Below are 25,256 nucleotides of genomic sequence, written 5' to 3'. Positions count from 1 at the left end.
CCCACTCACCCACCCCACCTGCCTGTGTAAAGTTTTTTCCGTCCCACTGTTGGGTCCTTGCACATTTTGCCTTGTTATCTCTATAACAGTTCAGCTATTATCTCCAGCCTTTAATGAACTCCTGCCCTCCAGAATACTGTCTCCCTCCTCTACATAACTCAGCTTAAAGCCTTCCCGATCAAATTTTTAAGACAGTTGGCCAAAATGTTTTTGCCAACTGCTGCCAACTCCTGAAAGCAAAGGTCATGGTCCAAAAATGGAAATCATTCTTAGTGGCATCATCTGGGAACAAGTTGTTCACCTCGACTATTTTCCTCTCTTTAATAATAATAATAATAATAATAATAATAATAATAATAATAATAATAACAATAATAAAATTTTATTTATATTTCCTGCCTCTCCCTTCAGATTGAGGCAGGATTACATCAGTTAAAATAACAATACAAGTTACGATATTCAATAAAATCACAACAATATTACATTATTACTAAAATACTGACTTGCCACCTGTTTGCCATTCTGTTTTCATCAAGAGTAGGGGTCATTCTGGGATTATTCATAAGCGATCGGGTGGGTAGGCCCACTGGAAGATATCTGTCATAAGTGCTTTCCTGAAAGCCTTCTAAGGTGGTGATAATACAGATCTCTTCTGGCAGGTTGTTCCATAAATTGGGGGCTGTGGCAGTGAATGCCTTATGAGAAGTTATTAGCCTTGTTTTTGAGTACTCTAATAAATTCTTCCCTGATGTTCTGAGAGTGTGGGGTGGATTGTGTAGAGAGAGGTGTTCCCTTAAGTAACTCGGTCCCAAGCCATGTAGGGCTTTAAAAGTAATAATCAACACTTGGTATTCCACCCAGAAGCTAATTGGCAGCCAATGAAAAGATCTTAGTACCGGTGTAATATGGTCTGATCTAGGTGTTTATCTAATCAATCTGGCTGCTGCATTTTGAATTAATTGAAGCGTCAAACTTGGTACAAAGGTAGCACCATGTAGAGTGCATTACAGAAATCTAAACGAGAGGTTACCAGTGCATGTACCACTGTTTCAAGGTCCCTCTGGGCCAGGTAGGGACGCAGCTGACGTAATAACCGAAGTTGATACCAGGAACTCCTGGCCATCGACTCCACATCAGATGTCAACTGTAGAGACGAGTCCAGGAGCACTCCTAGATTGCGAAGTTCATCCTTTAGGGGAAGTGTGACCCCATCCAGGACTGGTTGACAAATCTTCCCTGGACCAGGGGTACCTATCACAAGTACCTCTGTTTTCTCTGGATTCAACTTGAGTTTGTTTTCCCTCATCCAGCCCATTACCAACTCAAGGTAGGCATTCAGAGGAGAGATGCCATCCTTAGTCACTGCGACAGTCGGAGACAAAGAGAAATGGATTTGGGTGTCATCGGCGTACTGATAACACCGCACCCCATGTCTCCGTATGATCTCTCTCAGCGGCTTCATGTAAATGTTGAACAGCATGGGGGACAGGATAGCACCCTGAGGGATGCCAGTTGTCAGCTCTCTTTTACGAGAGCAGCTGTCCCCCAGCATCACCATCTGGAATCTACCCGAGAGGTAGGACCAGAACCACTTTTCCTGGACCTTTGAAACAATTGGTACTGAGATCCTCACAATCCCATAACATATTGTGAAGGCTGTGCCTTTTGGTATTTTTGTTTCTCAGACAAACCAAAAGGAAGGGGTAACAGACAGTAGACTTGACGAGTCTTGTCATCCTCACTGTTCCATCATGGATTTTTGCCACAGGGAGACAACACATCTCCTGAGACATGTCAGACCACTGCTTCTGTACCCCTCAACAAGGAGTCATCCCTCCATCACCACCATGTGCCTTTCTGAGGTTTGGTAGTAGCCACTCCCTAACAAGGTCTCCTGCACATTTCCTGTGGACTGGCCCTGCTACTCTTCCTCATCATCACTGATAAGGGAGAGGGTTTCAAATCAATTCTCTAGCTGAAAGCTCACAGAATGTTCCCTGATCTTCCTATATCTGTGTATCACATTCTTGCAAATGTCTACTTCCTGTGTATGGGACCTGGCCTCTTCTCTCGAAACTTCACCTGTGTGTTTCCCATCCAGGACAGTCCATTCTGATCTGTCTAATAAAACCTGTTGCTCCCTTATGTGCTGAAGTGCTGATACTTGGGCTTCTAGGTACTCAACCTTCTCTTCCAACAGGGCTACCAACTTGGTGCATCCTCTGGTAAGAAGACAAACATGCCACAACAGTTGCAGGTAATTGCAGCAGCTTCCTCACTAATCATGTTCAGTTGTTTTAAGTAAGCACTGAAGAGAACTCTGGGCCTCACCCTTTAAACTCCCCAGCTAAACATCCATGCAGAAAGACTCTTGTTAGCCAATCCTGTGCACCAAACTCCAGGGACTAGGGCTGAAGCTATATATTGTGGGCCCTCCTTATACGTGGATTTGAGCATCTGTGGATGGCAAGCCCATGGATAGTTTTTTGGGTGTTTTTCGGGCTATGTGGCCATGTTCTAGAAGAGTTTCTTCCTGATGTTTCGCCAGCATCTGTGGCTGGCATTCTCTGAAGATGCCAGCCACAGATGCTGGTGAAACATCAGGAAGAAATTCTTCTAGAACATGGCCACATAGCCTGAAAAACCCACAAAAAATGATGGATGCCAGCCATGAAAGCCTTCAGCCCATAGGGATGTTTCGAGAAATTTTCCTAATACCCAGTAGGATGTCCAAGGTGCTTGCCAAGATCAAATTCAAAGAATTTATGCAAAATAAATATTATAATGTACAATTAGAACCAACAGTTTTAAACCAAATCATGTATTATTGCGACACCACCTCAGCCATTTTCCCATATGCCACTGGAAACATTGTGGGGTAGGCGAAAAACACTGTGGAAAAGGGGGGAAATTCCCACCTGGCCCCGAGGCGACCAAGAAAGACTTCACAGTATACCAGTGGTGGGTGGGTGGGTCAACGGTTAATCCAGGAATGGGACACCTAGGGGATGACAGGCAAAGCACCTCCTAGAATTTAACCCTTCTAGTCTCTACCCGTGTGAGAGCAGCAAACAGCCCATCCCAGCTCTACAGCCTCCAGTGTGGAGGGAGGGTGGGATGGCCATTGTAGTTGTTGTGGTGCCACAACAAACTACAAATCCCAAGTTTCCACAGTATTGAACCATGACAATTAAAGAGGGGCATACCCTCCTGATCCTGATTAAGACACCATGTTATCTGCCAGACTGATTCCCTGTAATTGACCATTGTAGCATGTTTTGAATTTTTACTGTTCCTGGATTGTGATTGTATTTTAAGTATTGTATTTTTCTGTATTGTATTTTATGATTGTATTTATGGTTTTTTATCAGATTGTAACCCCGCCTCGATCCGAAGGGAGAGGCGGGGCAATATAAATAAAACTTTTATTTATTATTATTATTATTATTATTATTATTAAAGTGGTGTCAAATTCAATTATTTTTTTCAGTGCAGATGCAGCCTCAGTCATAAATCACATGCATAGGAAAACTAATATTTGGAAGGACAAATATGAAGAAACTAGATAAGACCCTCAAGTGTAAAGATATATTACTAAATACCAAAGTCACATTTGTTCATGCCACAGTATTTCTGATATCTATGTTCATTTATCAATTTATATATGATTAACGGCTTAGAATAAAATAGGGTGTTTTCTGATCTTTAGTGTGGAATTTTATAAATATGCTGTGCATGACAAGTTGCATTCCTACTCAGAGAGAAAGATGTTTCATTTAATTGTCTATGCTTGTCTCTGTTTATTATGTTGTACACCGCCCTGATTGCTAGAAGGGCTGTATAAAAATAAAGCTTTTATTTATTATTATTATTATTAAAAAGTGCCAAACAATAAGAATTTCTATTTGTGTAAAAATGTATAAAATTTAATTTAGAGATTAAAGATCTGTTATCTGATAAAACTAATCTCTTCAGTCCTACTTTGTGTCAGTATGCTAAATCTATCTGTATAAATTTTCCAGTTAACTCCTGCATTAATATATCTGCACATTTTTTCTGGAGTAATTATACAGGAATAAAGGTATAAAATGAAGAAACTTGGTGCTGGTTTCACAATATAGTCTAATAATGTTAAGTCACTGTAAAATTTTCTATTTGCAATTTGTTTTGGTCTACTGTTTTTGAATAAATTATCTTGTTCACTAATATTTGCACACTTGAACAGATTTGCTGCAAACTAGCCATGACAATTATATATGCTATTTCCTTTAATGTTAATTTTACCCTTTGAGAACCAAAGGCTATGAGAAGGCAAAGAAACTGCAAAATAAGACACACACCATTGTGATGCTACATACACGAAGTGTGTGTACACCCATAACTACAGAAGGGCCTATGGACCTCACCACCATTAATATAGAGATATATTGAGAAAAATAGGGTGCAGCATGAACTTTCATAGACTGAGGAGTAAAACAGACCAGCTTTAAACACTGGCTTCCTGGTAGTTTAAGGGTGTGGCATTTAGATGCCACATGCCCCCAAGCCACCTGGAAGCCTCCTGGCTTCCGAGATGTGGGCCAGCTTTTGGGCACTCTGACAGCATGGCATTTACATACCGCATGCCTCAGGAGTGCCATAAAGCCATATCAGGGTGGGAAAAGCTGGCTTTTTGATGGTACAAAAAGGAGAGGTAATTTGCTGCTTCCTTTTGAGCCAGCAAAAAGGCAGATTGGGGTCATGGCATACGGTTGCCATGGGCACAATCCTGCTTTCTCAGGGACAGCTTCAAGACACCCCTTTAGGATGGTCTGTTTCGCCCCTTAGTCTACTTCTGCAGAAGAATGGAGTGTATGAACCAGGCTGTATGAATAGCCATAGAAGTGCAAAATTGTGGGTATGGTGACAAGGTGACAGTTTCCATGATGGTCATTGAGGGACAAAAGCAGGAGGAAAGATATTGCCTAAGGCCAAAGTAGCTAGATGACTATACGAATGATGGAGTGAGGTTGTGCATGGACTGTAATTTCTGCAGGAAGTCAATAGTGTTCTTCACATACCTGGGAGTGCTGGTGGAATATGGTCTAAAGATATTTTCCATATATCCAGAGGTATCAACTGTGAGTTTTCCAACAATTGAGACAATGGGATTTCCAGCCTTGTCCATTTTATGTATTTTGGGTAGTAAGTACCATGTGCCTGGGGTGTGTCAATTCAGATTTGGTTTTGTACTTCCATGGGAAATTCCAAGTAGTCTACACCGTCCTCCCTCTGTTTTTGCAGTTTTGGAAACCATGTCCCTCACTTATGTGCGAGGGATGAATGGAGGGGGAAATAATGGGGTGTGTGCCTGAGGTGCACATGAGTGCATGCTCTCACAGTCTTGTGCCTATATTCAAGCCAATGGGGCTTGAATACATGCAAAACTCTGTTTTCGCAGGGGGTGGGTGGGTCTGGAATGGATTCCCCATGAAAACAGATGGTTGACTGTATACTACTCAGTAGTACATTCTGGTATTCATCTGTAGGATTGTTATGTAGTGTCTCAGCTGCAAGGAGCAAGATGCTATGCACAGTTTCAGAAATAATCCTAACATTGTCATCAAGAAGGCTGACAAAGGAGAAGCTGTAGTCATCATGGACAAATCTGACTTCATACAGGAGGCTCAGAGGTGGTTGTCCAACACAACATTTTACAAAATCCTTTCTAACAATCCCAAAGATTAATACTGGAAGAAATTAAATAGATTTCTCAGGGGATTTAGCAGAAATAGGTGAATGCCATCATTGTAAAAATGAGTACCCTCCACTTCTCAAATCACTCAGTTCCACAAGGCAAGAGGCAGACTAACCACTGCAGAACAAAATGACTTGAATCCCAGTTGCCATGCTTTTTCAGATATTCTCATAGATTCAGTCAATTCATAAATGAATGCAGGTCAACAAAACAATGTTAGCCTGAAAAACCCACAAAAAATTATGTTTTTTTATATTTTTTTTAAGTGGAGAGATGATCCGTTTTGGAAGGGCACATGCTATTATAGCAGCAAGGTGGCCTGACATTATTTGTGTAATCTTTTACTTTTTGCTTACCTTTCTCTCCTATTCAATAAAGAAACATAAGTGATACTGGAAGAATATGAAATACAGGGATAATTTGGTGAGCATAAATCCATGAATACAAGACCTACACAACAGATCATGCTGACTGTTTCCTTTTTCAAATATGCAAATAAACACAGAAGTTTCTGAAGTTTCTGAAAAGCAGCAGCATTGTTTGATTCCCCTTCCCAATTTCAGATGCTATGGTATACTATAATAAAATCTGTGAATTATACATATGATTTCATTGTCATTGATCAATGGTATGCTCACAAATCCAAGTTGTTACTTTATTGGATGAACTAACGTTTCTACGTCCCTTGTTGCTGATGTTGTTGTTTGCCATGTACATAATTCGGATTAATCATATTAGCAGTATGTTTTGAATGTATCTATATAGATATGTAGACACATATTAAAATAAATCACTACTGTATCTGCTGCATTTCACTTTGGTTGTCCTGAAAAACCTTTAAAAAATGGAAGCCGAATCCTCCCCATCCAACAACCTGCCATGATGCCATAAGGCAATCAAAGATAGTTCTTTGCCATTTTTCTGTCCCATCTCAGCCTGTATATAAACAAATGTGAATATTGTACTGTTACATAATAGTATTAGCTGTATTTCAAAAACAATTTAGACTCTGTATCAGATTTCTCATTAATGTAATAACATTAAATACCTGGTCAAGCTTCCAATGAAATTCTGCAGGCCGGAAGGTGTCAGCTTGGTCAAAATCTTTTCGCAACAGAAATACAAGTCGACAATTGTGCACATAAAGTGCATAGTGGTGCCGATTCATTTCTAAAATATATATACAGAATGTATCTCAGTATGGTGCATAATTTATTGAAATCAAATCTACATTCAATTTCTTTATCTCATCTCAAAGTGAATTCCCACACACCCACCAGTAATTTAATATCAGATGCACCTAAAGGCCAGTTCTTATGACTGAATATAAAACATATCTCAATACCAATTTTTATGCAATATGTTCAGCCTAGAAGAAGAGTGAATAAAAGTTAGACTTTAAATAAAGTTGACTCACCTGTCTTATCTGAATTGCACAGAATAGTTTCTTTCTCTGCTCTTAAACCTGGACTTGGACCATGCTTCATCCACATGGTGATGGTAAACTGATCAGTTAAATTTTTTGGTACTATTCCATCAGGGATTTTGGCTCCTTGCTTTCCATCAAATTTAAAAATCATGTCATTGCTGTCTATCAGAAGACCAGCTGTCCAGTTAGTTGCTGCACTGGGAGTTGGTAACAAGTCAATTGCACCTGATGATGCTCCTGCAGATAATATATAATGAACAGCCTGATGAGATACTAATGAGAAAGCTGTTCACCTGAATTCACTGTAGGAGAAATGGTGACACACTGAATCACTATCATTTATTATTAATGTAGTCTTTGTTTTAAGCTCTACAGTGCTGATAGAATATACTGCCACTGCAACAACAAAAATATACACACTAACAAAAAATGGAGGACAGAGTTCATATTCTTGCTCTGCTGATGTTTGCCACAGTTCTGTGGCAGAGCTTACCTTCTCCATTCAAACATCCCAGACTCAATTTGTGGCTTTACCACTTAAAAAAGATCTAAGTGACAGCAAGACTGGAAGATACCTTAGAAAGCCAATCTAGCCTACAATAGTGATCAAATTTCATAAAGCCCACATGTGGTTAGAGTAAATTTACATTAAAATACAACAACAACAAAAACTGTTTCCAGAAATTCATATGGGAATTTTGTGCAAAATTGCTATTTTTGTGTAAAACACATCACACACACACACACACACACACACACAAACATGCCAGTTTTGAACAAAAAGTATATTTCTGGAAAGATGGATTCTTTCCTTCATGAAAAATTTGGAGTTTTTGCACATTACAACCTCTAAAAATTATATGGGATATATGAATACCATCTTCCCCCAACAATATGGACATGTTTAATTCTAGGTCTGGCAGGTCAGAAAATTTATTCCAAGAGCCTAGCAACAAATAATGGTGGATATTATTTTCCCTATTCCCCTAATATGTCATGGATATATGCAGTAAAGGTAAAGAAGAACATTAAACCAACCATCATACCGAAATACATCCTGAATAACATCACCATAGAATTTAAGGATAATGTGAAAAATAGATTTGCACTATTAAGCCTAATTGACTGAGAACCAGAAGATCTATCGACTGAAGCCACTGATATTCCAAAGCGGAATGTAGAAAGACATGATCTGTTGCCAAAAAGAAACAGAAGATGAAATGGATGAGAGACTTCAAGCAGTAAAGGACAGATGTGAAGCAAAATAAAAATATTTATTTATTCATAAATATGGCATATAAATGGAATTGCTTCAGTCTATAGAGACAGAATCCACTTTAGTTCTAACTAAAATATGTCAACAATTATGGAAAACAAAATAATGGCCCACAGACCGGATATGGGACACAAAAAATTGCAGTAACCACAGGACCATTGCATTAATTTCCCATACAAGCAAAGTGATATTCAAAATTCTACAACAAAAACTTTAACCATATATGGTGAGAAATGCCAGACATTTAAGCTGGGTTCAAGAAAGGAAGACACACTACAGATCATATTGGAAACAAAGGTTAGAGAATGGAGCACACCAAAGAATTCCAAAAGAAAATCAACATGTGCTTTATACTTTACAGCAAAGCCTTTGATGGTATAGATAATGAAAAGCTATAGTCTGCTCTTAAAGAAATGAGTGTGCCACAACATTGGATTGTCCTGATTTGCAACCTGTACTCAGCACAAAAGGCTACTGTTAGAAACAGAATGGTTTTCGGTTAGAAAGGGGACAAGCCAAAGCTTCATTCTTTCACCATAACTGTTCAATTTGTATGCTGACAATATAATACACAAAGCATGATTAGACTCAGAAGAAGGAGATGAAAAAAGTGGTGTAACAATTTACAATTGTCGATGACACCATACTTCCAGCAGGAAATAGCAAAGACTTAGAACAATTACTGAACAAAATCAAGGAGGAAAGTGCCAATGTAGGCTTAATGATGAACATAAAGATAACAAAAATAGTGACCACAGATTATTTAAATAAGTTTAATGTAGGCAACGAAGACACTGAAATTCATTTGAGATGTGATGCTGGAGGAGATTTCTACAGATACCATCGACTGCTAAAAAGACAAATAAGTAGGTCCTAGAGCAAATCATGCCTGAACTAGTCTCCCTAGAAGCAAACTATGACTAAATTGATGCTGTTGTACTTTGAGCATATCATGGAAACGTATGACTCACTAGAAAGGGCATTAAGGCTAGGTAAGGTAGAAGGCATCAGGGGGGAAAGGAAGACCCATATATTCCAGGTGGATAGATTCAAATAAGGAAGCCATGGTCATAAAACTGCAGGAACTGAATAGGGCTATCGAGGACAGGGTGTCTTGAAGATTTTGCATTCATTAAAAAGTTCACTGCCAGCAATCATTTCAATCCAGACCTCTGACAAGAGCAACCAAAAGCCTTCTGCTGAGGCCAAGGGGAGTGCAGACTGTATCAAGTATAGGAGTGACTGAGAAAGCCATACACATTTTGGCTCTGGCCCTGTACCCTGCTGTCATAAACCTCATCAAATTATCACTTTGAGAATGTGAAACACATCAGGAAAAACAATTACATATTTCTCATTTTATAGATAAATACTAGCAGTTCTAATGCACATATGTAAATACCCTACATTATGAATTAATTAATTAAAATTCTAAACACATACCACATAATTTCTGAAGGGATTTTTCAGAGTATGTCTCCCGATCACATCCCTTTCCAATGTAGTTTGTTTGCAACTCAATAGTGGTTTGTATAGATGAAACAGGTCCATCACAAGTCTCCAAATGAATGCTAGGATATAATGGTATACTCCCAGAACCTGGCTTGTACTCAATACGTTTATTCCAGTCTAGAAAGAAGAACAAAATTACATCATAGCAATCTAAAGTGATTTCCGCCAAAGAATGCTTTATATTTCACGCATTCAGCAGACAGAAAAATACAACTATCCAGACCAAAACAAAAAAAATACCCTGACATAAAGCAGGTGAAGGTATAAGACCTTTTCTAATTCCATGAGGATATATTGCCTAACAAACAGGCCCAGTTCAAACTGAACTGGGCATTTAGTAGCAAACAAGAAAACCAGCATGGTGCAGTGGTTTGCATGTTGGACTAGGACTCTGGAGACCAAAGTTTGAAACCTCACTTGGTTATGGAAACCCATGGAGTGACCTTGGCAAATCACATTCTCTCTGCCTCAAAGGAAATCAAAGGCAAAACTGTTTGTGAAGAAATCTTGCCAGGAAAATCCTAAAATAGGTTTGCCTTAGAATTCCCACAAATCAGAAACATCTTGAAGGCACACAACACCACCAAATGACAAAAAAGTGATAAAGGAAAAAATATAAACTGTGTTTGATTTGCAGTTCATTCAATATAATTATGGATATAGATAAAAACAACAACAACCCTGTCCATGTATCAAGGGAGGCCCATGATCTGCAGTGGAGGGTGGGGGATGCTGCATCAGCATGACTACCTGGAACACAAGCCATCAGTGAGTGTTTATGTGTGTGCAAATAGATAGATAGATAGACAGACAGTCATGAAATCCATCATTATTCACATTCTGCATCAGTTTCTATGAAGCCTTAGGCACAAGGATTCCATCCTTTCTATCATGCAGTATATACTCTTTGAATGCAGGAACACAGCTTCTTCGTGCACTCACCAAATGTTTGGCCACTGTATGGATCGGGGCAGTCCATGTGCACTTGCAAGGACTGATATGTAAGAGCAGAGTGAAATGAACACCCTCAGAGTAATAGCACTTGCTTATGCACATCCTTTACTAGCTCCATCTTTGCTTCCTCTCTGCCTGTGGGAGGTAATTTTCTATTACACACACAGAAAAGTCTATATAATATTAATTAATAATATCTGCATTCACGGTGCTGCATATGATATTTTGGACATGTAGGGAGATTTGCCTTTAGCCCTATCTTGGTAGAAAGGCAGGATATGAATACACACACACACACACACACACAGAGAGAGAGAGAGAGAGAGAGAGAGAGAGAGAGAGAGAGAGAGAGATTGTTGTACTTTGACAATTTATCATTATATACAGTTAAAACTCAAGAAATAATTCATTACATATAATAGACTATTAGATTATGAGTAATTTTTTTATACAGGGATGTGGTGGCTCAAGTGGTTAAGACTCTGACTCTGTTGACTGCAAGATCAGCAGGTTGGCAGTTCAAGGCCTGGATGCTGCATGTTGGGGTGAGCTCCCTTCACTAGTTCCAGATTCTGCCAACCTAGCAGTTCAAAAGCATGCAAATGCAAGTAGACAGATAGGTACCACTCCAGTGGGAAGGTAAACAGTGTTCCTGTGCAATCATGCTGGCCACATGATCACAGAGTAGTAACAGAGATCATCTTAGTAACAGAGATGAGCAAGACCCCCTATGGTCAGACATGACTTGATAACCTTGTTAACGGGGAAAACCTTTTTTGCCTTTTAATTTTCTATACAACTTTTAAGCCTTGTATTATATAGCTGCAAAGCACTGTCAAGAAATGAAAGATACATATCTATCAACATTAGATAGCAAAAAACAAGCTTCCATAAAATATGAACTTCCCTTCATTGATTTTTAACAGAGGGTAATCCATTTATTTCTAAGATTATTATAGCTGGAACAATTGAGGAGCACTTAAATAATATCTGTGTGTGAGAGAATTGCACCTGCTTAGGTGTCCTCTTTTAACAACCAATCCAATCTGCCAAAAGGAGAACATTTAATCTTCCCAAGTAAACATTATTCTCATTTATTATTTGGCAAATCTATCAAGTACCTTGGAAGTGACAAATATTAAAAATATTATATTGGGAAGTTTCACCTATTTGAGTTTGCATCCCTATAGGCTTGAGCCTCTGTATTAAGATTAGTTTAGCTCTAAGAGGAAGAAAATCCCAAATTCATGAAAACCACCTGCATTTTTTCTTTCCATGGGTTTGGGCCCATGTCCTCTAATAACAAACAAAATTAGTTTTGAAACTAGTTAAAAATCACTTTTAGCCAAAGGGGGGGGGGGGGGAGGAGAAAAAGAAAAGAAAACGAAAAGCAGAGCTAATCAAAGGGCTTCAGCTTTTATTGAATCACACCTAATTCTAATCTGATAGAAATAGGGACCATCAGAACCAAACCATATATACAGTATTTCCAATGAGTCAAGATTAGCTATGGGCCAAACCAAAGAGGAGCCTCATATAGCAGTTTTGGGTTATCTCTAATCCTATACCTTTCTAAAATGGGTCAAACTAGCTTTCCCCCTTGTGTCTGATAGAACCATAACCATCCATTTAAAACTCCAGTGGCTAGCAGAGAACTTGATTGAATTTGTGTGGGCCATGCATCCATCCACTGAAAACCTGTACCCAAGGGACTTTAAAAAGGTACTTGCTCAAGTACAATTCCATGAAGTGACCAATTAAGGGTTTGTTTAGATTTACCAAATATAGTAAATTTTGTTTTATTGTAGTTTATAAAAAGAACTCGTTTCAACAGTAAAAAGTGAACTGTTTCAACAATCTACGTAAACCCAGCTAAGTATAAGAAATCAGAATGGCATCATCTGCATAAGAGAGGATTGAGTATACCTGGTTTTCCACTTTAACTGGAAAGTAATAGTTACTTTTTAAGTTGCACTAGATGACCCTTGTGGTCTCTTCCAACTCTATGATTCTAAGTTTTTATCTGCACTACTACTTAGTCCCAGAAAGTCACCTTCTGTTGACAGTTTGTTGTGATTTCCAGTTAATATTACAAATACACAGCACAGCAAACATCAAACTAGTTTAATTGCTTCCAGACTCCAGCCCCAAATAGTCTCCAGCCAGAATAGTATGATGAAGCCTTGAATAGTTTTGGCTGTGTACCAAATACTCACATCTGCATGTGTTACCTCAGTGGAGACTATGCATCAACAAAACAGAGCATCCACACTTGTGGGTGTTAAAAGAATCTGCCATTCTCCTAGAATGGTTCTTAACCTATGCACATGATTTGAATAAAAAGGAAAAAAGAGCAGAAAAGGTATCTAATAGTGCCTTTAAGACTGTTTATTAATTCATTACTCTTTTCATTTTTTTATTGCCCAGTTTTGTATGTTGGTTAGTGGGGCTTAATTATAAGTTCCTGAGTTAATTCTAGATATAGTTATACTAGAGTTAAGATGAGAAACTGTAATGCTGGGGAGATGTGGGTGGTTTGGGAATAATGACAGATGTATTATTATTGTATTTAAAAATACCAATTATTTTAAATTTTAAAAAGAAAAGAGAAATATTTGTTTAGATTGTTTTTCAGCTTTGGTGCAATCATAGTTCAATTGCTCATAATTACCATGCCAGTGAACCAAGGGTGACTTTGTTATTAAAGTAGTGGAATCAGACACCATGAATGAATGAGTGAGTGAATGAATAAAATACATTTCTGTTAACCTGAAACCCCAGCTGCACCCATAATGCTGTAATGTTATTGTTATTGCAGAAATCATTAGTTTATGCATCATTGAAGCATGGGCAAATATAACCTGTTTTGATTTTTCAGAAGATACCACAATAATTTATTTTACAATTACAAATATTTCAAATCCTGGGTTAGTCACAAATGACTCTTCCTTTTAACAATATTATCAACTTTTACCCAAATAACTGAATAAATTAACAGCATCATAAAACTGTAGAAGAAGAAACATTTGTCAGGTTTATGGTTCTGACCGGCTAATCCAGTGTCTGTTCAGCCAGATGTCTAGCAACCCAGAAGATTTAAGACATCAACAATAGCACATGCTAAATACACTACACTGACCTTTTCAACTGCAGAGCATTATTTTCAAGTATCTGAATAAATATGGAATTTCAAGGCTGTTGAAGATTAGAGACTTTGATCCTTTCAAAGTAATGGTGCATTAACATTTACAAATGTTTACATGCTTCAGGTTTGCAGAGAATATTGCTTAATTGTTAGAGAGATGTTCAGATGTTGCAGTTAATGTTCTTTTTTTTTTTAAACTGTTCTAGTAATTCCACTAATCTGCATAGCAACGGTCACCCGCCTTGCCGGGCAGACCGTTTTGCTGCTAGACGCGGCTGGACTACAAGCCCCAGAGTGCTCTGGGGCTTGCCCGGCTCCCTATTGGTGCGCGGGGGCGGAAGGGGTGGCCCTTCCGCTCCGCGACGCTCTGGGAGACGGTTTCATTGGTGCGGGGCTTCTGGTCCTCCAAGGCTGCCCATTGGTGGGCTGGGCCTTGGAGGCGGGGCCCCGCACAGCACGCAGGGAGGGAGGGGCCTAGGCCTATATAAGGCCGTGTTGCTGGCCCTTTCCCTCAGTTGGTTGCTTGGCTTCGAGCAGAGCGGAGCCAAGCTGTGGAAGGGAGCAAGTCTTGGTGCTTCTCCCGCCTGCCCACCGCTGTTGTTAGGTGGTTTTTAGTCACAACTTGGCAGCAGCATAGGCCAGGATCTGCACGTTGTGGTACCAGGGCTATGGAGCTCTGGTTTGGGAGTCAAAAGGTACCCGGGGGCAAATAGGGCAGGCATTTGGCCATTGCGGGGGATAGAATGCAGGAGCGCCTCCCGGTGACTAGGGGCTTTGTGAATTGGTGAACGCAAGACAAGGTTTGCGGTCAAGTGTGTTCCTTAGCCCCTAGGTCATCCCAAGCACCGGGTGGGTGCCCGGTTTGGATAATCAGACTACATCGGGTGGTTTGATTGTACAGATCCTGACCTTATGCTTTGTGCCAACCCTACCAATTGTTTGCAAATAAAGTTGTGGCCTTACTTCCAACATGTTGTACTGTGGTTATTTGACAGAAACATCTGAGGCAATGTTTCACTCATAAGGTAAAGTACTTTGAGAACATGAATATCTAGTCAGTCTTATTTAGTTCCGCACACATAGGACTGTTGCAAATGGAATAAAACTCATTTCAGAACAAATAATCACTTCATGGTTTGATTGAAGACAAATGAAATATATTTGGTATTGAGAAGATGACAGGGCAGTATGCTAAGATTATTTTGGCATATAGATAGAGTTTAAATTGCAAATCTTGTTTTAACCAGGTCTTTAAAAGTTTCCTATGACTACTCACAAAGCCATATGAATTTTTTATTTGATTGTGTTTGGAATATGTTGCTTTGCAGTCAGCTTGAGTTGTTTTCTAAAACTCTAATCTTTTTTCATTATCATTTCAAGGAATTTCACTGGCTGCCACTATACTTACAATCTGAACTCAAAGTGCTGGTGAAAACATTTAAAGCCCTAAATGGCTTGGGACCTCAGTATTTAAAGGAACATCTCTCCCTAGATATACCAGACTGAAAATTGAAAGCTGTTGGGGGTACCTTCCTTTGCATCCCATGGTGGAATACAATGTAGGTGGATGTGGGGGGGGGGACCATTCTCTGCCAATGCTAGTGAATTCTGGCAGCAGGTCGAAAAAAATGCCTTTTCATTAAAGACTGCAAAGCATGATTTTATCCTATTTGGATGTGTGCTATTGTTGAGCAACAACCAGTCTCATATTGCAAATCTTCCCATCAGTGTCTAGAAATAATTAAAATGGGCTTAATCTTCTTTGTAAACACATACAAGGTAGGTATACTTAAAAATACCATAGGTTTCATACTATCTTGTCATGAAAAGCTCTATAACACATTTTTTTTCAAATATGGAAGAGCGAGAGAGAACTCTAGACTGAAAAGTGGGATACAAAGTCTACAGGCTGATGCAGAAAGAGAGAGGATGTGACTAAGATTAAGAACAATGAAATAATATGAATACATGCTATGCTTAAACTGTTAGACTATTACACTAGCTTGCTGTCCTGGCACAATCCTGCTAGTTTAAGAATGGAAGCATACCAGTTTGACACCATGCATTGTCACACTGTTGTCCCCAAGAACACAAATGTTCTATTTTTCTCTTCAGCAGTTTTAAGATGTTGTCCTAAGTGAGGGCAAGGAAAAATTGTTTGCATTATTCATTTATATGCACAAGAAGCTTGAATGACAGTGACAATACGATACCATTGAAATAAAATGCTCTTCAAGTATGCTGAGGTCAGAATCTTTTCTTTCACAAGATATCAGTAATTTATTTACTGAAATTTCCAGAGGATAGGAGAAAAAAAGTTTAAGTCATTCATATGGGGAGGAGGAGTAAAAGTAAACATTCTCCATGACAAAACTTTGTATTAGGGCTATGTTCATCCTTTTCCTGAGGGATAATAATTTTATACATTAATTATATATTGGATATGTAATGCACATGCAAAAATGTGGGGCAACATTACTAAAAGCTGGAGGGAGGACAAAAAACTAAAAAGAAGATCATTGTACTACAATCACTTCAATAGCACTCTGGGTTATGAGTGCAACTATACATTTCATATTTTTTTTCTATATTAGCTTTTTGTCACTATCAGGATTTTAAAGTATGCTGTTTGTTAATGAAAGGCAAGACTAATTTATCCAAGATAAGGTTAGCAGTCATGACAACTATGTACTATATTCAAGAACAGAGGCAGTGCATCTCTTAGGTGGGAGTGACCATGTTCTCCTGGAATTTGTTTATACAGTGGAAAGGAGAAGCCTGATGTAGTCAGACACGCATTCTAGACTTTAGGAAAGCTGATTTCAATGAACTCAGGGAAATATTGGGAGTGATCAAGAAGAGTAAAAGAGAAGGGAGTTCAGGATGGATGGGAGTTTCTCAAATGGGAGATTCTGAAGGCAGAATTTCAAATTGTTTTAATGAAAAATGGGAGGTATCTCAAGAAACCAGGATGGATGACTAAAGAACTTTCAACTGAGCTAAGTTTTAAATGGGGCAAGTATAAGAAATAAGAAAGGGGGGAAATCACCAAAGAGGAATTCAAACAACTAATCAGCATATGTAATGGTAGAGTCAAAAAAGCTAAAGTGCAGAATGATCTCAGGCTTTCTAGAGCGAGGTTAAGAACAATAAAAAAGGGCTTTGGGGGGTATGTCTGCAGCAAAAGGAAGAAGAAGATGGTAGGGCCACTGCATGAAGAAGATAGCAAAATACTAACACGGGACAGAGAAAAGGCAGAACACTCAACATCTTCTTTGCCTCAGTCTTCTCACAAAAGGAAAGGGTGCTCAAGCTGAGGAAAATGGACCAGAGTACACAGTAGGGAAATGCAGCAAAGAAAAAGTAAGGAGGTAAACCAGGAATACCTAGGTGCGTTACAGACCCCTGAGAAGCGCCGGTCTGCTGCCGCCGCCGGTTGAAGTGTTCAGGAGCCGCAGCAGCCAAACGGTGCGGTTCCCGGACGCTGCCAAGAAGGAGTGCGAAAATCGCGCTCCTTCTTGCGGCCCGGAAGAGATGCCGCGAGGTGCTAGTTACGCACTTGTGGCATCACTTCCGCCGCGTGCTGCGCAAATGCACAGCATCCGCTATGTCAAAATGGCAGCGGCCGTTTGGAACGGCCGCCGCCATTTGTTACGGACTCTGTCCGTAATAGGCGTAGGGATGTCTACAAGAGACACCCCTTTTTCAAACTGGGACGTCCTGAGGACGTCCGAAATGGCGGTCTGTAACCCACCCTAGTTTAATCTAAATGAATTTAAGTCTCTAGGGTCAGATGAACTGCATCCAAGAGTATTAAAAGAACTTCCCAGTATAATCTCAGAGCCATTGGCAACAGTCTTTGATAATTCCTGGAGAACATGAGAAGTTCCAGCAGACTGGAGGAGGGTAAATGTTGTCCCCATCATCAAAAAGGGGGAAAAAAGAGGATCCCAATAATTATCGCCCAGTTAGTCTCACATCAATACCAGGAAAGATTCTAGATCATTAAACAGAGAGTCTGTGAACATTTAGAAGGAAATGCCATAACCACAAAAAGTCAACATCGGTTTCTGAAAAACAAGTCATGCCAGACAAACTTGATCTCTATTTTTTATAAAATTACTAGCTTGGTAGATGAAGGGAATGCTGTGAATATAGTATATCTTGATTTCACTAAAGCCTTTGGCAAGGTACCCCCTGATATTCTTGCAAACAAGCTAGTAAAATGTGGACTAGACAAGGCAACTGTTAGATGGATTTGTAATTGGTTGTCTGGCCAAACACAAAGGGTGCTCAACAATGGCTCCTTTTCATCCTGGAGAGAAGTGACCATTGGAGTCCCACAGAGTTGTGTCCTGGGTCCAGTGCTATTTAACATCTTTATCAATGACTTGGATGACAGAATTCGGGGCATACTTATCAAATTTGCAGATGACACCAAATTAGGAGGAGTAGCTAATACCCCAGAGGACAGGATCAAAATTCAAAAGGACCAGAATAGATTAGAAAGTTGGGCCAAAGCTAACAAAATGAATTTCAACACGGAGAAATGTAAGGTACTGCACTTATGGCGGAAAAATGAAATGCACAAATATAGGATGGATGACCCCAGGCTGAAAGAGATTACGTGTGAAAGGGATCTGGGAGTCCAAGTAGACCACAAACTGAACAAATTGAACATGAGTCAACAGTGTGATGCAGCAAAAAAAAAAAGGCCAATGCGATTTTAGATTGCATCAATAGAAGTATAGTGACTAGATCAAGGGAAGTAATTGTGCCACTCGATTCCATTCTAAATCTGTGCCAGAGTGGCCGATATTCAGGCACTGTTCTGAACAATTCCTGAAAATCAGCTTCTGGGGGGACACATTTGGAACCAAACAGGGACTTCCAGCAGCGTCGGTGGCATTCCAGCATGTGGTAAAATGCGTCCTTTTCCTGTTCCATTCTCACCACGACCCCTTTCGTCCTGTGCCATTTGTGTTCCTGTAGCCCCGTGTGAAAGCTCCAATGGCTCCTATTCATCTAGGGGAGAAATGACCAGTGCTATGCCACTGGGCCCAGTGCTATTCAACATATTTATCAGTGACTTGAATGAAAGAATAAAGGGCATGTTCATCAAATCTGCTGATGGTACCAAATCAGGAGGAGTAAGTAATATCCTTGAGGAGAGGACCTGAACAGATTAGAAATCTGGGCCAGAACTAACAAAATGAATTTCAATACAGAGAAATGTAAGGCATTACATTTTGACAGAAAAAATAAAATGCATACATATAGGATGGGGGACATCTGGCTTAACATGACTACATGTGAAAGGGATCTAGGGGTCCTAGTAGACAGCAAATTGAACATGAGTCAACAGTGTGATCTGGCAGCTAAAAATGCCACTCCAATTCTACACTTCATTAATAGAAGTATAGTGTTTAGATCAGTGATGTCCAAACTCTATCCCTCCAGGCTTTTTGGACTTCAGCTCCCAGCATCCCAGACCATTGACCAAGGTGGCTGACACTTCTGGGAGCTGAAGTCCAAAACACCTGGAGGACCAGAGTGTGGAAATTGCTGGTCTAGCTCAAGGGAAATATTAGTGCCACTCTATTTTGCTTTGGTCAGGCCTCACTTGGAATACTGTGTCCAGTTCTGGGCACCACAATTCCAAAGTACGTTGGCAAGCTGGAACATGTCCAAAGGAGGGCAACCAAAATGGTGAAGGGATTGGAAGCCACACCCTATGAGGAGGAAACTTAGGGAGCTGAGTATGTTTAGCCTGGAGAAGAGATGATTAAGAAGTGATATGATAGCCCTATTTAAATATTTGAAGGGAGGGTCACACTGATGATGCATCAAGCTTGTTTTCTGCTGCTCCAGGAACTAGAACATGTAACAATGGGTGCAGGCTACAGGAAAAGAGATCCCACCTGAATATTAGGAGGATCTTCCTGACAGAAAGAGCTGTTTGACAGTAGAACACACTCCCTTGACGAGTGGTAGAGCCTCCTTCGTTGGAGGTCTTTAAACAGAGCCATCTGTCGGGGGTGCTTTGATTGTGTGTTCCTGCATATCAGGGAGTTGGACTGCATGGCCTTTGTAGTCTCTTCCAACTCTATGATTTTGCGATTCTAAATACTTCTGTCAAACCAACAGTGGGACAGATCTACTCTCAAGAATTTTCCAGAGAAATTATATCTCTACACTGCAGAAAACAGGGTTTTGAACTCAATTAGCTTTTGGATTTATCCACCTGGGATTTTCCTCTGTTGACCTGTTCTTCGGTGCTTTAGAACAGGGCTGGACAACATGTGGCCTGTACAGGCAATACTGGCCCCTGCCCAATTTTTTATGAGCCCTAAAGGGTTCAGCAGACTTTTACATACAGACAGAAAGACTATGCATAATCATTTTGTGCCAAGTCAAAAACCTGATTTACTGACAGTCAGGAAACCACATTGGAAAGAAGAATAAATGAGAGATAATGTTGCCTAATTTACTCCTTGTATTTATTCTGAAATGTTGCCAATGAAATATTCTACAAAGAAAAACATATGGGTTTTGTTTTCAGCACAGAAAACATTGCTTTCTGTGTGTGTGTGAAAAAGCTCATTTCTTTTTCCCTCTGCAAAATAATTTCTCCACAACGCTTCAAAACATTTAGAGTACTGTGGAAGAATGTTCATTCCTCGCAAACCAAAGAGAAATCTACCAGGTGTGGATGAAATAGTTGAGGATTCACTTAATTCCCTACACAATTTTGTTTAATTAAAGAAAAGGAGAAAGATATCCTTGGACATTTCCAGGAACACTGCTTCTGTTTTAAAATTAGAATAAGATCATTCATGCCTGGCATTGCTCCAAAAGGCAGATTTTGAAAACCATTTCCCAAGGCAAGACTACAAGATTTGGTGTACTTTTAAGGACTTTTTCTGAACAAAAAAATCATTTGTGACAAAAGTTGTTTTATGCCAAAAAAAAAAAAAAATCAACAACATTGGGTTGTAAAATACTGTGATTCTGTCCAAAGAAATTGTGCAAAATGATATTTTTGCACTACAATGATCCTGAAATGTGAAAATCTCACTGTGTCTGATTTTCAAAAAGTACTTGTTTTATGATGTTTCTTTGTTGTTGACAATACAAGTATATTTTATATCCCTGCTGCTACTACTAGCTGTTCACATGATATTGTCTGATAGTATGACAGTATTTCAATGGCATGCATTCTCTATCTACTCCTAAATCTTGGTTACAAGAGGCCAATGTTATACTGATACATATGCCTGGAACTACTTCCCAACATTTTGCTTGAAAAATAAGACTATTTGCTATCATAAACCTTTCACTATGATGGATAATCCCTGAGATTTTATTTTTCAAATTTACTTGTTAGTTCACAGCATGCTATATGCCAAAAAAGCAGTTCTAATTCCACCATCCAAAGCATAATCTCAAACACTATTGCATCTTGATCATTATGCGCATATCATATTTCCACAATACATCATATAAAATATAAATCAGGGGGCTATGGATTCCTTTGAAAATTTGTTTCCTCTGAAAAATTATTTAAAATGAGGGCTTTCCTTAAACAGTCTTAAAGAGCTGTGTATATTTCATGTTACTACATTGTTGTCACACAAAAACCCCTCACTTCTGACCAAGTCTACATTTTTCTCAAGTATGTCAGCTGTTTCTTTTTTTAAACACACTATGTGCTCTCCAAAATTTGTAGAGAAGCATCACAGCAGAAATCAAAACTAGTATTTAGTCAATACGTACGCCATTTTAGCAGCAAAGATTGTAGCTGAATTGTGATTACTATAGATGGGGAGTTTTTTTTGTCATTCCTAATGTTGTAGCTGTGGTTTCATTTTCCTTGTGTTGCTTGGGCAAACTCAGTACTATTTTGAACCATCAGCACACTGGAAAGAACACAGTTGTGAATTCACTGACTAGTGAAAACAGCAAAGGAGTATTTTGAATAACAATATTTTTCATGGTTAGGAGATCATAATAATTTATGCATATGAAAACATGGATCTGATTTTATTATTTATTCATTCTTTTATTTAATTTATATCATGTCCTTTTCCCTGCCCAGGGATCCAAGGCAACTTTATATGTTTGTGTTTGTGAACAGATAAAATCAGAGATGAAAACTAGACAGAGGATGGCAGCCATCAACTCCACCCTCATTAGATTCCTTTTCTAATCTGCACTGCAGAAATAGTGCAGTGGTACTTTAAATACCATGGCTCAATGCTATGGGATCTTGGGATTTGTAGTTTGTGGTGGCACCAGAGCTCCCTGGCAGAGAAAGTTAAATATGTCACAAAACTACAAATCCCAGAATTCCACAACACTGAACCATGGTAGTTAAAGCAGTATAAACTGCATTTTTTTCGGCAGTGCACATTAAACCTAATAGTATAGCCTGAACCTGCAGGGTTGTTAAGGGTACATGTGTTCCTCCAGAATACCCCTTTTTCCTTCCAGTATAGCAAAATATTGGGATGCATTGACTTTTAATATAGTGCATTCAGACTTGGTTCAGAAATCTATCATCATCATCATCATCATCATCATCATCATCATCATCATGATTATGATCAAGATCAGAGGGCATGCAAAGTGTGCCCACAAGTTTAATCCAACTCAGTGGAACACTTCTGCAGGCCACAATGGGGGGAACAACCTCCAAAAGTGGCCATTTGTCTTTTAAATGGGTTAAACGAACACTATTTAACATAAATAGCATTTTATTTTAAAACTAGAAAGAGACGTCTGGCTAATTCAATTGTTATAGGTTTTTCCCCAATCTTTGGGACATTCCATGAGTCCCATGGAGCATTTGGGGACAGATAATTGGCTCCCAGACCTGCAATAGTTGCCTCTCACATTTAGTTGCCTTCATTATCAAACAATATCAAACATCAATATCTAAATCACATAGGGTGTAAACATTCAGGGTTTTTAATCATTTTTCCTATGTATTTTGTTGATAATAATATCTTAAGAGCCCATTAAAATATACAATTCCCACACAACTGTTAAGAATTACAAAGGAATCTCAATAGTCTTCCAATATAGCAGGTTTTGCAATTTATGGATGCTGTGAAACCTAAGGTGAGGGAAAACTTGACAGAATCTAAGTAAATGGGCATTTTAGAATGACTATAACCTGAAATGTAACTCCAAGATATCCAAAATGCACAGTACAGAATGCAGAGGACAAACTCTGCTTTGTTATGTCTCCATCAGTATCAACAATGCATTAGGTTGTAGAACTGCACAGAGTTCATTGACTTGCTGAACACATCACACACATTTAAATAGTCAAGGATCAATGATTGTAATACATTTTGGAGAGGAAAACACTTTTTATATTTCTTTAGCCTTTGGACAGCTTATTTCACTGAATGCCATTTTAAAGTACTGCACATCAGTAGATCAAAAGGTCACACAACTGATATCTTTAAGATAAGTTTACTTATTCTTTTGCTCCTGAAAGTTCACCACCGCAAAGATTCAGATCTTAGAAGAATTGAAAGCAATTGCTCTAACTCTGTCTGCTGTAATTTATTTTGTTAGGGTGAAACCTGAACTGAATTTTTAAATCAGAAGCCCCATTATCTCAGGGGCGGGGGGGGGGGGAATCAGCTGGACTTACTCTCAAGGACAAGAGTCTTCCAGTTTCTAGAACCTGAACATGCACTGTACATACCATACCAACAAGGAACAGGGCAATCATATAGGTGCACTTTGTTGCATGTACTGTATATATAGACATCATCAGAAAAGCTGTTTTGTATGCAGAAGAACTGTGCCAAATCTCTACCTCTATCCATGGGGGGCGGGGGGGGACAACACAGATGACTTTCACTTTGTAAAATCCCCTTTAAGCACCTGGAAAAATCACAATGAAGAGTGACCTAGATTTCTGACCTTCGATTCTCTTATACTAGCTCTGCATTGATTTCAGTGGATTATTAAATATTGTCAGACTTGACACTTAATCATTCACAAGGACTAATACTAAAAATAAAGCTGGTCTCATGCCATGCCACATAATCATGGGTAAAAGCATATATGAACAAAAGCATGAGGAACACAAAGTATCATGTTTATTCTTTCGCTGGGAAAGAAATGCTTACCTCATTATTAGCTTACAGTTGTAAACCGCTTAGACACTGCTAAGGTGGTATGAAGCGGTATATAAATGAAGGTTGTTTGTTTGTTTATAATACGTGAGGCAATCATTTATTCCTTTAGCTTTCAAAGACTGCATATTTTTTTTTTTCTGACTATAAAGTCTGTATCTATGGTCTCTTTCTAACTTGTACAACCAATCCATGGTTAGTTTCATTGGGTTTTTAGATACCAAAATCTATCTACATATGTGTATTTCAAATATGTGCCTCAGAGCCCTGGTGGCACAGTGGTTAAATGCCTGTGCTGCAGCCACTCACTCAAAACCATAAAGTTGCGAGTTCAAGACCAGCAAAAGGGCTCAAGCTCGACTCAGGCTTGCATCCTTTTGAGGTCACTAAAATGAGTACCCAGCTTGTTGTGGGCAATTAGCTTACAATTGTAAACTGCTTAGACACTGCTTAGGCAGTATGAAGTGGTATATAAATGAAGCTTGTTTGTTTGTTTGTTTGATTAGACATTGCTTGAATCTATTTCCCAAAATGACTAAAGTATGTTTCAGCAGTATTTTTCATGCATTTGAATTGTGCAGCCCCCCCCCCCCCCCGATGAGACCACAACAGTTAATCAATATAGGGATTTGGGGACAAAAGTTGTATCTGTCCCATGCGCAGTCCATTTATTGTGAACTGAGATGTGTCTGCTATGTGGCCTTGAATCATAAATGTTTATGAAGGCAGCTTTATTCCATTGGTATCTCAGAGGTCATTAAGATTTAGCAATAAGAAGATGTTCTAGTTGCATCTAATAGGGAAACTGTGGGTAATCAAAGAAGGCTACTTGTGAAAGTTGTGCATGACATATGACCGTATTTTATGACTCAAGGGGGCATGGCGACTACAAGTGCCCATGGTAAAGTTTGTGTGTGTGTGTGTGTTTGTTTTTTGTTTATTTTTACTGCAACAGGCTCAGTACTATCAAAATTCATTGACCAGAATGATAATTGATGCTGCTTTGGCTGGAAATACCCATGAGATGTTCATCAACGTTCTAGGTC

At 39.1% G+C, this 25,256-nt stretch overlaps 1 protein-coding gene across 1 annotated transcript in view; it reads right to left on the bottom strand.

Annotated features, from left to right (window-relative positions):
- CLSTN2 (calsyntenin 2) overlaps nucleotides 1-25,256 on the bottom strand; it is a 492,893-nt gene that overhangs the window by 90,742 nt on the left and 376,895 nt on the right. The window contains exons 6-8 of the mRNA XM_042456041.1: nucleotides 9,886-10,071; nucleotides 7,155-7,403; nucleotides 6,786-6,907 (exon numbers count right to left, since the gene is read on the bottom strand). Coding sequence (XP_042311975.1) covers nucleotides 6,786-6,907; nucleotides 7,155-7,403; nucleotides 9,886-10,071 — 557 coding nt within the window. The remainder of the gene's footprint in view (nucleotides 1-6,785; nucleotides 6,908-7,154; nucleotides 7,404-9,885; nucleotides 10,072-25,256) is intronic.

The sequence above is a fragment of the Sceloporus undulatus genome, chromosome 3, assembly GCF_019175285.1.
Source record: "Sceloporus undulatus isolate JIND9_A2432 ecotype Alabama chromosome 3, SceUnd_v1.1, whole genome shotgun sequence".
In the NCBI taxonomy this organism is placed as follows: Eukaryota; Metazoa; Chordata; class Lepidosauria; order Squamata; family Phrynosomatidae; genus Sceloporus; species Sceloporus undulatus.
Note: the sequence above shows the minus strand (reverse complement) of the source record. Positions and strands in the feature narration are given on the sequence as shown.